The sequence below is a fragment of the Hypanus sabinus genome, chromosome 8 (assembly GCF_030144855.1).
Source record: "Hypanus sabinus isolate sHypSab1 chromosome 8, sHypSab1.hap1, whole genome shotgun sequence".
In the NCBI taxonomy this organism is placed as follows: Eukaryota; Metazoa; Chordata; class Chondrichthyes; order Myliobatiformes; family Dasyatidae; genus Hypanus; species Hypanus sabinus.
The window spans coordinates 146,820,195-146,834,730 of record NC_082713.1 but is presented as its reverse complement, the minus strand read 5'-3'; the positions used below and the strand labels follow the sequence as shown (position 1 = coordinate 146,834,730).

At 39.9% G+C, this 14,536-nt stretch overlaps 1 protein-coding gene across 1 annotated transcript; it reads left to right on the top strand.

Annotated features, from left to right (window-relative positions):
* Window positions 1–257: 257 nt before the first annotated feature.
* On the top strand, window positions 258–1,670 carry chrm2a (cholinergic receptor, muscarinic 2a). The gene has a single exon (XM_059976573.1). It carries the CDS (start codon window positions 258–260, stop codon window positions 1,668–1,670), a length of 1,413 nt encoding a protein of 470 aa, XP_059832556.1.
* Window positions 1,671–14,536: the final 12,866 nt, after the last annotated feature.

Sequence of the window (14,536 nt, the reverse complement as noted above, 5' to 3'; positions counted from 1 at the left end):
ATCTTCATTCAGTTAGGCACTAGTAATTAACTAATAATTCATAATTAATTGTATGTACAATAAGTGATCTCTTTGATTCCTGTTTAAAAATTAATCCCTCAGCAATAATCTTGAAGTTTATTACAACAGATGGTCTTGTGTGTTCTTGCTGGTGAGACTTCAATTAGAAGTCCTTTAATGCTTGTTTGCTAATATTTTCTCCTTTTTCTCTTATTTTCTACATTTAGGCCGCTTCAGTGCTAACTCAGAGGGAAAGGATGGCTAACTCAACACTGACAAACGCATCTCTCAGCAACCTAACAGACATTGAAAGAGGGAGCGCTTATAAAACAGTTGAAGTAATCTTCATTGTGATTGTAGCAGGATCTTTGAGTCTGGTGACCATTATTGGAAACATTCTGGTTATGCTTTCTATCAAAGTAAACAGGCAGTTACAAACAATTAACAACTATTTTATTTTCAGCTTAGCCTGTGCTGATTTGATTATTGGCGTGTTCTCTATGAACCTGTACACCATTTACATCGTCATTGGCTACTGGCCCATGGGCCCAGTGGTATGTGATTTATGGCTGGCTCTAGATTACGTTGTTAGTAATGCATCTGTCATGAACCTTCTTATCATCAGCTTTGACCGATACTTCTGTGTGACAAAGCCTCTCAGCTACCCTGTGAAGAGAACCACCAAGATGGCAGGGATGATGATTGCAGCAGCTTGGGTGCTGTCATTTATACTGTGGGCTCCTGCCATTCTCTTCTGGCAGTTCATTGTAGGTGGGCGGACAGTTGAAGAGAGCGAGTGCCATGTGCAGTTCTTCTCAAATCCGGTTGTCACTTTTGGCACTGCAATAGCAGCCTTCTATCTCCCGGTTATTACCATGACTATTTTGTACGTGCACATATCCCGTGCTAGCAAGAGTCGGATCAAGAAGGATAAGAAAGAGCCAGAATCAAACAAGGGCACCATTTCTCCCAGCCTAGTGCGAGGCAAAGTAATGAAACCGAATAACAACAACATTTCAAGTGCACCTGACGGGTTGCAGAGTGTCAAAGTACAGAACGGCAAGGCGGCTGGTGAAGCAATGACGGATCATTGTGGCCAAGGAGAGGAAAAGGAGGTCTCCAATGACTCGACTTCCCTCAGTGTGGTCCCTTCCATCCAGAAGGAGGAAGGAACGATTGATGAGAGCACAAAGGTCTCCACTGCACAAAGGCATTTTAGCATCGGCAGCTCCAAGCTCTCCTGCATAAAGGTTGTCACTAAATCCCAAAAGAGTGACTACTGTGCTACCACAGTTGAAATAGTGCCAGACAACAGCACCAAGAATGGTAAAGACAGAGAGCTCGCCGCAGCCCACAAGATCATTAAAATGACAAAGACCCCTGCTAAGAAAAAGAAGGGAGCTGTAACCCGGGAGAAGAAGGTGACCAGGACCATCCTGGCTATCCTGCTGGCATTTATCATCACCTGGACGCCATACAATGTCATGGTGCTCATTAACACTTTCTGTTCAGTCTGCGTCCCTAACACAGTATGGACTATTGGATACTGGCTCTGTTACATCAACAGTACTATCAACCCAGCCTGCTATGCACTATGCAACGCAACCTTCAAGAAAACGTTCAAACATCTCCTCTTGTGTCAATATAAAAACATTAGTGCAACAAGATAAAATCAACAACAAGCTCATCTCCATGAACACTTTATACATGTTGAAGATGACTTTCATAATGTTTATCTATAAATGTCTGTAAGTAAAATGTTCAACATGCCAAGTTATGGTTCAAGTAGACATTATATGTAATATGGTGAAAGCACACTTGAATTTTGTCCAATGAATTTCTAATATTTGTTTGAATGAAGAGTGTGCTGATTATTATTATGTTTCTGTGCGAAATGGTAAATTAATCTGCCCAAATTTCAAATACAGTGTGTTCCAGTTAATTGGGGCTCACTGGGACTTGTACATTTTAGTCTGATTAAATGGCTGCCCCAATTATCCAAAGTTTCATGGAAATAGCTAACAAGGTAAAAAAAATGACAAACTACCCTTTAAATAAGTAATAAATTATGTATTGAAATGAAATACAGAATAAATTAGGACACAACCAAAATCACTACAGTATATAAAACTGTATAAGTTCCCGATTGTTATGCTGGAGTTAATTCAGTGTACACTGATGTGCTCTTTTGATTGACTGTAAATAAACAAAATCATCACAGACACCAAGTGCAGATAGTGGATAGCTTTCAAACAGTGCTTTCGATGATTGGAGCCACCAAATCCTCGTTTTAATTGTAACATTCAAAATAATTGCTGATACCTTCAAATTCATCATAGTACCTGACTTGTTGAAGTAGTGAAATTGATTCATTTCACCCCAGCCATTTCTGGCATCTGCAAGCCTCAATGCTTGAAACCGCGGTGAACTGAACAGTTCCAAGTTGTCTTACTATTTATCATCTCTCTACGATCAATGACAAAAGTCACTGCTTTTTGAACACAAACACGCAAGTGATGCTATTTAAAACTGTTGCTTTAATTACAGTGTAGTGTATAACGGCCACATAACTTGCATGTGACTGATGCTAGTTTGAAACTGTTTGGCAATAGATTCCTGCCCCAATTAAGTGGCATAGTTTCCCAAATAAACAAAGGAATCCTAATTTTTTAAATTTATCTTTTTCATTAAATGTTGTCCTAAAAAAGCAGCTGCCCCAATTAACCAATGGCCCAATTAATCCCAATTCACTGAATTATAAAATTCAACAGGCACATTCAAGGGGTAATGTTAATTTTTATAGTATTACTCAGTATCAAAAATTGTATCTTGTCCTCTTAATAACTCTGTGTTTCTAATGGATACACACTTCATTACCTTTTAGTTAGTAGTTCTAATTGGTTGCTTCAAAACTTAATCACTTGTTATTTGGAATTTAGATCTAAAGAAAGAAAACACGTTTTCTATAGATGGTCTCCTATTCTAATAATTCATAGCATTTTGTTGTGGCCCAGGCTGATAAAAAGATACCAGAATGATTCTCCTAGTGGATTTTTATCCTTCAACACATTAAGATCTACTTCTGATTATTAAGAACACAAAAACTTTGAGTATTCAAGGATCAACATCAATAATCCACGAGGTGTAAGTAAAATGAAATTTCTTTAGCCTTCATGGATTTTTGACTGGAGTCATCTACTAACACTGGTAAATAAGCTAATGTAAACCTTGTGGTCTATCTGCTCCAGCTCTGGAAATCTGAGATGATGTGCACAAGATTCCATTGTGTCTTCCTGGCTATAAAGCCTGTTGTAAGTGTGTTTAGTCAAAGAGTGCAAGGCATCAGGATATTGCCTTTTGTTATCTGATACTGGGATTACTCGGTGATCTTGGCAGAGTGTGCTCTCCACAAGATTAGGTGACTAAAGAGATTTGTATGGCACCCTCAATGTAGGGTTAAAAAAAAAAATCACAGTATAACCAGAAGCACAACACACTAGGAACTGACAGACAGACAGACATACTTTATTGATCCCGAGGGAATTTGGGTTTCGTTACAACTGCACCAACCAAGAATAGTGAAGAAATATAGCAATATAAAACCATAGATAATTAAATAATAATAAGTTAATCATGCCAAGTGGAAATAAGTCCAGGACCAGCCTATTGGCTCAGGGTGTCTGACACTCCGATGGAGGAGTTGTAAAGTTTGATGGCCACAGGTAAGAATGACTTCCTATGACTGGTCCCAAAAGAACATGATGAACCAAAATACACACCCTCAGTCTGGAGCTGAAGGTACCCATGGATAATATTTTGCCTTTTTTTAAAAGCCAACATCTAATTTCTGACTGTTGGCATCTAAAAGTCCTATGCATAGACTGCTAATAAATTTCCCTGCTACTGAAACTTCATCCAAAAACCACTAACTTGTCAAGGCGATATCTTGGGGACTAAATTTGATGGGTTCAGAAAACTAACATAAGGATTGTGCCCAATTAGCCTGATGCCTGTAATTTCCAATGTTGGAATTATGTCAGTTTATGCTGACTGCACTTCTGAATGATAGTTGCTTGAAGTCAGCTTTCATTGGCTATTTATTATCTGAGTGCCTCAATATGGATGCAAATTTGTGTTCAGCAAACGTTAGTTAAACTAACTTGCAGTACTCAAAGCCTGAGTGTGTTCTTCCTCCAGGGGGTGGGATTAAGCTATACCAGGTGGTGGAAATTGTTTGGGTACTCGTTTTGAACTGTGAGATATTCACGGATGGTACAGTACAGGAAAGGGAAGGCTTCGGGACTATTCTACTGCAGTGGAGGAGTTGGAAAGCAGGAGAGCTGTTCTGCTTCTAGAAGGGATTGGGATGTCCCCTAGCACACTCCGAGCAAATCACTCTGCTATATATGCCAGTTGAAAAGCTGGACTAATCTAATGCACTGTTGGAAGAAAACCACCCAGATTCAGTGAATATATCTTCAGACAGCATACTCCACCCAGTGCATCTGACATCCTTTGTGCACCACTGTCACATTAACCATTGCCCTATAGAGCACTGTCTTTCAATCAGGTCCACACAGTCAGTAGCACAGTTGCACACGTAGTAAGTCTTGTATCTGCTTTTCATAGGCTGCACGCAATTCAACAATGACAGACACAATATTCAAATAGTGTTGCATAAAGCAGGATATCTTGTTCCACTTCATTCCATCCGGGATACTAGACAGGGAGCAGTAGTTAGAATGGCTGAGACATTGCATCACATGTCCTCACAGAGAGGTGCTGCTTCATGTTAGTGGGACTTCCCTATTGGGTCAGTGGTCAAACCACAGCTGAAAGCCTAACCCTTTTCAAATACTACTTCTCCTTTAAGCCACAATTTCTCCTGTTTTACTAAAAATACATCATCCACATTTGCCCGTGTCCCTCAACACTTTGCTAATCCTGTGCGGTCCATTTCAGCTGGCAAAAAATCACACTCCAGTAAAGTGGTGATGGAAAGGAATTTAAGTGATGGCACAGATTCACTCAGTCTGTGTCCAAACTAAGTGCATTATTTAGAGATGGGCTCAGTGGTGTATCTTTTCATGTGGAGTGACTCTGGGCACGCAGCCCGCACCTTGGGCTGGGGATGTACGAATAATTCAGTAGATCACAGACACGTTCTGGTAAAGAGGAGTTAAGTAAGGACTTTTGTGGATAAGAAAGTTTAAAAGGTGAAATTCTTAATTCCAGAAAACATGCGCAATGTCAAAGAGCATGGAGGAATCCATATCAAGCTTGCAAAGGGATTGGAGCCCATCCATTGCTTCACAGAAGTGTCATTTTGGGTTGAAGACCCAATGCCTTGCAGCTGATATCTCAGATCCTGTTGCAGCACAGGCAGGCTCCAACCAAGTGTTTGTGTGTTGATGTGGAAGCTCAGATTTTCACTGTCTAAGACCAAGATGTGGCCAGCATGATGGGAATGCTAATGTTCAAAGGAGATGACAGGCTGTTGCAACAATACAGCAATCTCACCTCGTTCACAGTGCTGGGATAACTGGGCAGTGACGTGGAGGGAGCAGCAGTGGCACTGTGCAGTGAAGACTACACTCATTATCCAACCATTGTCATTCTGCCGGTTGTCTTGTCATGAGAAAGGATATTCAAGCCTCACAGGATGTTTAGGAGCCCTTCTTATCAGAAATGATGCCAATCCTGGTGGGAGGGTACAGTTCAAAGACAGCCTTCCAGACCCACAATTGCACACCAAAGCCATTTGCAGTCTCCTTCACTAAAATTCCATGACCAGGCTACATTCAGCCCAGCTGGCCCTACTGCTGATTTTGCTCTGCATGAATCTCCTCCCAACATGCTTCAATAATTCCATCAAAGGTTCAAAGGTCCAGTTTGACGTCAGAGAAATGTATACAACATACATCCTGAAATGCTTTATGTCCGCAAACATCCGCCAAAACAAAGAGGTGTCCCAAAGAATGAACGACAGTTAAACGTGAGAACCCCGAAGTCCGCCCCCAGCTCCCCCCCTCTTGTGCATAAGCGGCAGCGAGCAACTCCCCCCACCGACACAAAACAGCAAGCATTAGCAATGGCACCACCACTGAGCACTCAGGTGTGAGCAAAGCAATAGCAAAAACAAAAACTTGCAGTTACCCCAAAGACTTCACGTTTCACCCAGTATTTGACATACCACAGGCTCTCTCTCCATCAGCAGAAAAATGTATTTCCTTCCTCACAAACTCTATTAAGTCTCCATTTAAGTGTGTCTGTATATTTACTTAAGGCACCTTCTGTCATGGCAATTTTGATTTCCACTCTCTTACCTATCTTTGAATAAGTAATTTGGACTTTTTGGTGATTAATTTGTGTTGTTGGCCTTTGTCTGCTCCAGCTGACCAATGGAGCTATTCTGTCGCCATCCGCTTAGGTAAAGACACTGAGGGTGAAAAAATGTTCTTACTCCATTTGCCAAGATTGGATTGATAAAACCGGTTTGGAATATTTATTTTGAGTTGGCTTGTATTTCATGTTGCAGCTGAATACATTTTTGCAGAATAGGGAATTAGGATGTGTTTTGCTGCTGCAGTTGAATGAATTGGTACTGCAGCTGGATAAGCAGACAGCCCGGCCAAGCATGCCGCTTCTTTTTCTCTTTCTTCTTGTTCCCTTTCTCCTTCTGACCCCCCCCCCCCCCACCCCACGACGTTTTCTTAGTGTTTAGCTGCCTGACATGGAGCTGGTTAACAAAAGCAGAGCCCCTGTAAGGGGAAGCCTGTGTGGCACACAGCAGAATTAGAGCCATAGGATCATCAAAAAGTACAGCACAGAAATAGACCTTTCAGCCCATCTAGTGAGGGGGCCAAAAAATATAAACTGCCTACCCCCATCGACATGCACCGGGACCATAGCCCTCCATACCCTTACCATCCGTGTACCCATGCAAACTGTTCAAATTCAGCTTGCATGCACCACTTGTGCTGGCAGCTTGTTCCCCACTCACACATCCCTCTGAGTGAAAAGGTTTCCCCTCATGCTCCCCTTTAAATTTTCCCCTTTTTTTTCTGCTGTATACTGCAGAGCCCCTCTTGGGTGATGTAGGCAGTAGAGTCTTCGTTGTGGCTCAACAGTAGTTTGCCCTTTCTCAATCTTGACTGGTAGCCATGTGGCATTTGTGTGTGCAAGAATCCCTATGCTGCAGACCATGTTGTAGGCATTAACCCTTGAACTCCTGTAACTGCCTTTTGGTTAGTTGTGGCGGTTCAGCTGCGGACCATTACAGAATACAACCACCTCGACAGCATTGATCTGTGTCAATGCACCAATTGCTCGTGCACTGCTCAGTCATCGAGAAAGTGGTTACTCCTTTTGGTGAAGTTACACCTAGAGCAGGGGTTCCCAACCTTTATATGCCATGGACCAATACCATTAAGCAAGGGGATCGTGCGTGTCAGGTTGGGAACCCCTGATCTAGAGCTTCAATGTGGCATCTGCAGAGTTGTGGTCTGATTACCCTGCACAGTGAAGAAGCTTGCACGAAGCTATTCACAGATTCCATTCTTGCTTCTCTGGCATTGGAGACTGTATCTAGGAGGATGACAGCCAGTGCATTGCCCTTTCAGGTTTGAGCTTCTAATTATGGCTGGAGAAGGTGACAGATTTGAGTGAGAGCATCTTTACTGAACCACCAACGCCTGGCAGATTGTTCTGTCACTCTGTTTCAGAGAACTGCTCCTGAATATTTTGTGTATGAGAGCCCTTCTTCTAAGAGATTTCTCTCGCCGTCTCCCACAGCTTCCTCTCTCAGCTTGTCCTTCTCTCTGTGCTCTCTGCTCATTCTGCATACAAGAAGGATACCTGCTAATCCACCCCCCCCCCCCCCATATCTCGGAGAAACTGGTGTGAGCAGCAGCCTTGGAGTCAAGCCAAAAGCTGAGTGGATTGGCACATTATTCCCTGCACACTGCCCTAGGGTAAATGTTAGAAACAACCAAACCTTTGTAGATTTCCAGTTTACCAATGAGAAATAAATCAACCCGCTCAGCGTAGTCTCAACTAACTTGGGTTTTTCAAAAAGCGAGAGGGTGTTTCAAGATAGTCTGCCGTGATAAAAGGTGCAGTGTTATCACTGTAAGTGTCTTGGAATAAATAGGAATGTATCACTACTCTGTATAGACACTTATCACAATGATGAAAGGATTGAACCTTTGTATCGGCAGAGCTGTCTAAAGGAAGGAAACATTTTGTGATTACCATTGCACATCAGGATATTTTGAAATAGCTGTCCAGTTTTGAAAAGGAAAGTCGGTCCTCAGGAGTCCCAAGGCTGTTGATTGATTTCTGCTTGCTGTGATTAGAGTGTCTCAAGGCTTTGTTTGTTTCTTGAATTCCTAGACTTGGGCTAGTGCACAGGTATCAGTGTGCTGTGCTTTCTCTTTTATTTATGCAGAAACTAGTTTATCCCAGATATGACAGGGATTTGGAGCCATTCTTCCTGTGATGAAGAATGAGGTGAGGCCCTGGAGAAGGAGGGCAATCAACTCAAAGAGGAAGAGGAAGGAATGAACACTAAAGGGCTTTGATAATTGCATGGAATATCCAAAAGCAATTCATCCTCCTAAACATCAATAAGAAACAGTTTTTTCAGATATCCGTGTTTCATTAAAGATGTTCTCTCTAAAACCTGCCACCTGTTCCAAACATCGATAAAATAGTCATTGTTTTCAGTTAGCAGTGAAGGGATTATACTTTTGTCATGCTGCAACTGGTATGGAATTTTAATTCCCACGCACATTTGACCTCCTTTTACTAAACCTCAAGGAAGAGGTGCCACTGGTGACATAAAAGAAAATATTTGTTACTATTTTAATAAATGGATTCCAAAAAATAATCTACCTTAAAGACTGCACACTTAATTTGTCTTCTTCAATGAATATTAAGAGAGAAAAACTGTTTTGTTTCCAGTAACTTGTCTGTATCCTTACTCAATATCCTGCATTATGATTTACAGCACAGTTTTATGATCAAATAAGTAGAGAATGCCACAGTAGTTTGCTGATCATGTCTTGTTTTAAAATAACAAAAACAAAATACCTTTTGTACTATTATGCCTTTTAGAAATTCTCCAGCTTGATTACCTCTGATTCTGAACGCTGGAAGCAATGCTGAGTTATAGGTTGCAAACTTCTCAATACAAATGATCAGCACACTCTTTCTGTAAATATATGTAATTATTGATTCCTCTATGATTACTGCCTTGCTGTTAGACAAGGTCACTTGCAGAGTGCTTATTTTATTCAAATATGTGTCAAAGTGGAAATGTCTTTCCTTCAGGTCAGTGCCAGTGAATCATTAACGATATCTTACTATTAAATTTTCATGGGACAATAGGGCTAAAGTAAGGTGCCTGTTGCATCTTACATTCCACATCATTGCCTTCCTTTAGTTTCTAATCATTGTGATTGAATGATATGAATGTAAAACTGACATGTATCACTGTCATCTTTTTGGTAACACTATCATGCTCTCTGATGTCTCTCCGATTTCTGTTAACGTCATTTGACATCGGTGTTCATTAATACCCTCAATATGCATGCACAGAAAGTGTATTAACTTCTTGATTCGTTGAAGTTTCATTGTTTGAAATGACTGCCTTACATTGTGAATCCATGAATGAGACGAAGTCTTCAAGATGGATTTTGGGCACTGTGGTATGAAAATTACACAATGTTCTGGTTAAGAGGGGCAGAAGCAGTGCAGTGGTGCAGCCCTTGACTCGTGATCGCACTGTGGTTTCGTGATAGATCTATCAGGCAAACCTGTTTTAACAGCACGGTGGTGTACATAATTGAACCAGAATTCACTGAGGAGGAATGGATCTGATGGCAAACTTAAATGCCAACATCAATTCAGGTACTAGGCACCAACTAAAGGAAATGGGCGAGTTTCAAATCTGCACTGAAATGTTGAGAAAGGTAGCTTATACTGTATTTTCCATCAAAGATTTTTCAGTTACATATTCTAACTAATTATTAGCCGCTTGGTCTTTCATTACTTGGTTAAAAAAAATAAAGCATTTTGCTTCCCTTACAGTTTGCAAAGCGCAGGTATGTTGTTAATAACAGTGATTAATTGCATTGAAGCACACTTGTGCCTTTCAGTAAATGATCTCATTAGATGCACATAGCACATAATTTCATCATGAAAGTTTTATTTATTAAATGATGCATTAATGACAAATTACTAGAATCTAAAAAAAACAAGTTATTCATGACATCATAGTTATTGATAGGAAAAATACAAATGTAGGATTAACAAATTAAGAATGATAAATATGTGAAATGGCATTATATGCCAACTGTTTTCTTACTAATTGGTGAATGTCTTGTGCACTAACTATGGGTCTGATATAAATCTGTATATAGAATATTTATAAGTGTTAAGAGAGCAAGAATATAGACATATATTTATACAGAACAAAAAGTCTGATGGTTGTGTTGTACATGATGTACAGATATTTATATTGATTAGTTTTAATCATTGCATTACTGCGGCACAGAATTTAGGAGCAGCAGCATGTGAAGCGAGGAAGTTATTCAATGCAAATTCAACATGAAAGGAGTTCCTATTTCCAGCCGAGCTGATATGGACAATCCACAGTATCTTTATGTACAGCAAATGAGATTGGCCAAAAGTGGCATTGTAATTTATATGAGTAGACATTGCTTGCTATATTCTCATGCACATATTAGGTGGGTAATGCACCACATGTATAGTAGTGTGCTCATGCAGTGCTAAAAATGGGATGCAGTTCCTTTATTTTACAATCTGGTTTTTTAGTGTATTGCAGAAAATATCAGTTTTGCTGCTTTTTATCGGTGGAGTGAAAGTTTTTCTGGCGTTCACTGTTGATCCCTCATGATTCTGGATAGATTGGTGGCTCACTTCAATCGATGGTCTCCGGTCAACTGTGTTAGTTTGACACAGATTTCACAGAAGGCTGAGCTGGAGAAGAATATTCCCCAAAGGACTTTGTTGAGCCAGTGCGATTTGATGAAGGCTTGTCAGCTTCACTTTAATACTGGCAACAGGTTTTTATTTCCATATTACTTTAAAGCTGAATTCAAATGTGGACAATAGCATATTAGCATTTAAGCACTTCTGGATTATTAATTTGGGCCTATGAATTACAAGGCCAGCAACATAAATATGGCAGTACTGTACCAACTTGTGTAAATTTGCTGTAACGTGTTGTGTCTTTGTTTAGTTTTATGGTGTTTGAAAATTGGTATAAAGCATTTATGATCCTGTGAAACACCCTGTCTTCCTGTCATTATTTATAATATATAATAATCAAAGCTGGTGATTTTGTATTTTCATGAACAAATGGATGGAATCACTGAGAATAATTTTCATTTTGTCTCTTTTGCGTTGGCTCTTCACTGACAGCTCCAGGTGTTCAGTTCGCAGGGTGTATCTGCTGCCATTATAGGAGCAGCCCAATCTTAATTTCAATCGATTGAAACATAAATGAAAGTTAAGGATCAATGGTTAGCTTTGTTGCAGTTGCATAAAAACTCTGGCAATTTATCATCCCAGCTATGAAGGAGGATTTGCCCTGTCACACAATTAACAAACCAGAGATAAAAATTCCAGTGCCCTATATAATAACAAAGGAACCCAGCACTTCCAATTATTCCAGACCTTTGGCCCTGTTTATTCAGAAACAAAACTGTAAAATGCAATCCTTGAAAAATCCATCCTGAAATTCTACAAAATACAAATATAGTTGAAAACTTTGGTCCAAATACATACTTTTTTTTCTCCTAATCTAAGAAATATTGGTAGCGTATCTGAAAAAGCCCCACTGGCAACTTAGGAATTTTGAAAAGCCAATAGCTTTGCATCAGCTAGTTGACAGGTAGTAAGCTTAAATGGGCAGGTACCCTTCCACGTGTATGGAGACAACTTTCTCCTCCACTAAAAGCAGATGAAGGGCATGTTAATATTTTTGGCACAGTTATGTATGAGTTGTATAGTAATAGTAATCCCACAGAGATTATTCATTTGTTGGATACCTTTCAACACAATGAGGCACTCAGAAATCTAAACTTTGTTATAACATCAGTGTTTTGCAAATGGAGCACTCCCATGATTTTCCTCTTTGCTAATCTGTCTACACTGGATTTTAATTTCTTTGGAATCTGTTTGCTTTGCTGTTAATATGGATTGGTAGAATTCAATGAAAATATTAAATGGCAGCCATGATCACAACTTATTTATTAAAAAATTAATAATTTTAATTCAAACTATCAAAATAATAAGTAATCTTAAGAGCTCATGAATACATCTATTTTCAGTGTTTTCCAGAAATGCAAACACTCAGTTATGTGCATAAATTTATGTTTACGTCTGTGATCTACTTTCCAGTGAAATTTCTTCTCACCCTTATCAGACCACCATGGTTAATGTCTGTTCTGCTGCATGATTAAGTCGCCTTTAAAGCTCTGGTCCTACAGCAACTTCAGGCCTCCCTCATTTGCTCCTGCAGGGTCCCTGGATGGCGCAGTTAGACCAGGTCTTAATCAAGAGAGAGAAAGAGATGCAAAATGCTGACTACCTCGCAGTGGCTGCAATGTGCCTCAATGGAAGATGAGGGACTGTTTCTCAAGCTCATGCCGACATTGCTGAAGCAACTCAGAAAGCGGAGTGCTGAGTGGAGAATTGAAATGACAATGAGTGAAGCTCAGGGTCACTTCCGAGCAGTGAGTGGGGTATTCTACTCCCAATTATTTAGTTTATCCAGTCTGGATGCCTTATCTCCTCCTTGTGGACTATGCAGTCTTTGAGATACAATACTAAGCTCTATAACCTTCAGTAACCGATGTTTCCCTTTCCTCGCTACAGATGTTGTCAAGTATTTCAGTTCTGATTGTGTTTTTTTAAAATTTACTGCTTCTTTCCTATCTCTATATGCCAGCACGCAGCATTTAAAGTAATTGTTACCTTGACAACTTCCGTGCGTCTCTCACAGATATTCCGTCCGTTCTCCCCATCAATCACCGGTCTCTTTTTTTCCTCACATCCATTTTTCAGCAAGGATCATTACTTGGATTTCTGCCTCTGTTTCTCTCCTCAGGGAGGACGTCGAGTATGTTGAGTGCTTCTGGCATCTTCTGCTTTAGTTTTGTATTCCCAGCACTGCTGGATTTTTTTTCTTCTTTAACCACAGTGGCGAGTCTGGAGTCGAATAAAGACTGGGCTGAGTAAGGATGTCAGATTTCCTTCCCTGAAGGTCATTGATGAACCAGAACTTTTTTTAAGCCAAGTTACTTGATTAGTTAAATTACTTGATTTTCCCAGCTGCAGTAATGGAATTCAAAAGCATGCCCCTGGATCAGTGGCTCAGAACTCTCACTGCTGGTCTAATAACTTAACCATGATGATGCCAGGGCATAACATTCCCAGGAGTCTCAGAACAGAAGCTTTAAAATGCATGTCTTGCCTATTGCAATTGATTTTCTCAGTATCTAAAGTGACCTTTCATTTCTAAATCTTCACGTTGTCTTAGTAGCACTGAATACCAGGGAATAAAATGACAACTGAACCAAACTCCTGTAATTTGTCACTTCAACTTTCTTTCCAACACCAGGAAAAAAATCAAAATGGTGGCAAACGTCAAGAAAGAGCAGTGAAAAATCTTCCCAGCTGTCCTTCAACTCAGAGACACTCCACTGACATTCACTATCCTGCATTAATGAAGCGCATGATCCAACACAGGTGTTAAGACAAATACTGTTCTACTATCAGCTCTACCTTGAGGTGTTCATTGAGTATATGCCTCTTCTCTTTCAGATAATACGTAAATCATTTGCACTTAATTAATTTCAGTTTTATCTACAGTTGGTAGTGATTGTATAGCAGATGGAACACAAAAAAGTAAAAATGGACTGCACGTCCTCTGTGCTGAGATTGGAGATTCTACACATTGGCTGCCACTCGTGATTTTACCAGACATCTCAAAACAGGTTAAACTGTAGGAGGGGGGTTTTATATTGTAAAGGGATAACTTCCACTAATGCTAGGATCACTGTTCCTTCTAAGCTGTGGGGGTGCACAGCCACACAGTAGCTGAAATGCTCCCACACACATCTCCTTTGATGCCATGCAGCTGGAATTCTCTTTTATATAACTTAATGTAACTTTGAAATAACACTGATATACTATAATTTTGAAATCTATATTAATATAATTGTGAAATATCCTGTAATTGATCATGCATTACGAAGTTTTGAGCCTGTCTTTCAAAGAGCAAGTTAATGAATGAAACGATCCAATCAGTAAGAACTGGCTGAAGAATTTGACCAATCCATAGTATCGAGTAGAATTAACTGTCCTTAATTGTGTTTTAGAAGATCTTGCATCTCTTTGTAAGTTCCTTCAGAAAAGCTGTTTGAATACAATCAAAGAACAGTAGTATGCAAAAGCAAAAATTAACAAATTACAGTCACACTATCTTGGCAATAATGTTTATTGA

Excerpts from the sequence above, each read along its gene's own strand:
- chrm2a (XM_059976573.1), top strand. The coding sequence starts at position 258 with ATGGCTAACTCAACACTGACAAACGCATCTCTCAGCAACCTAACAGAC.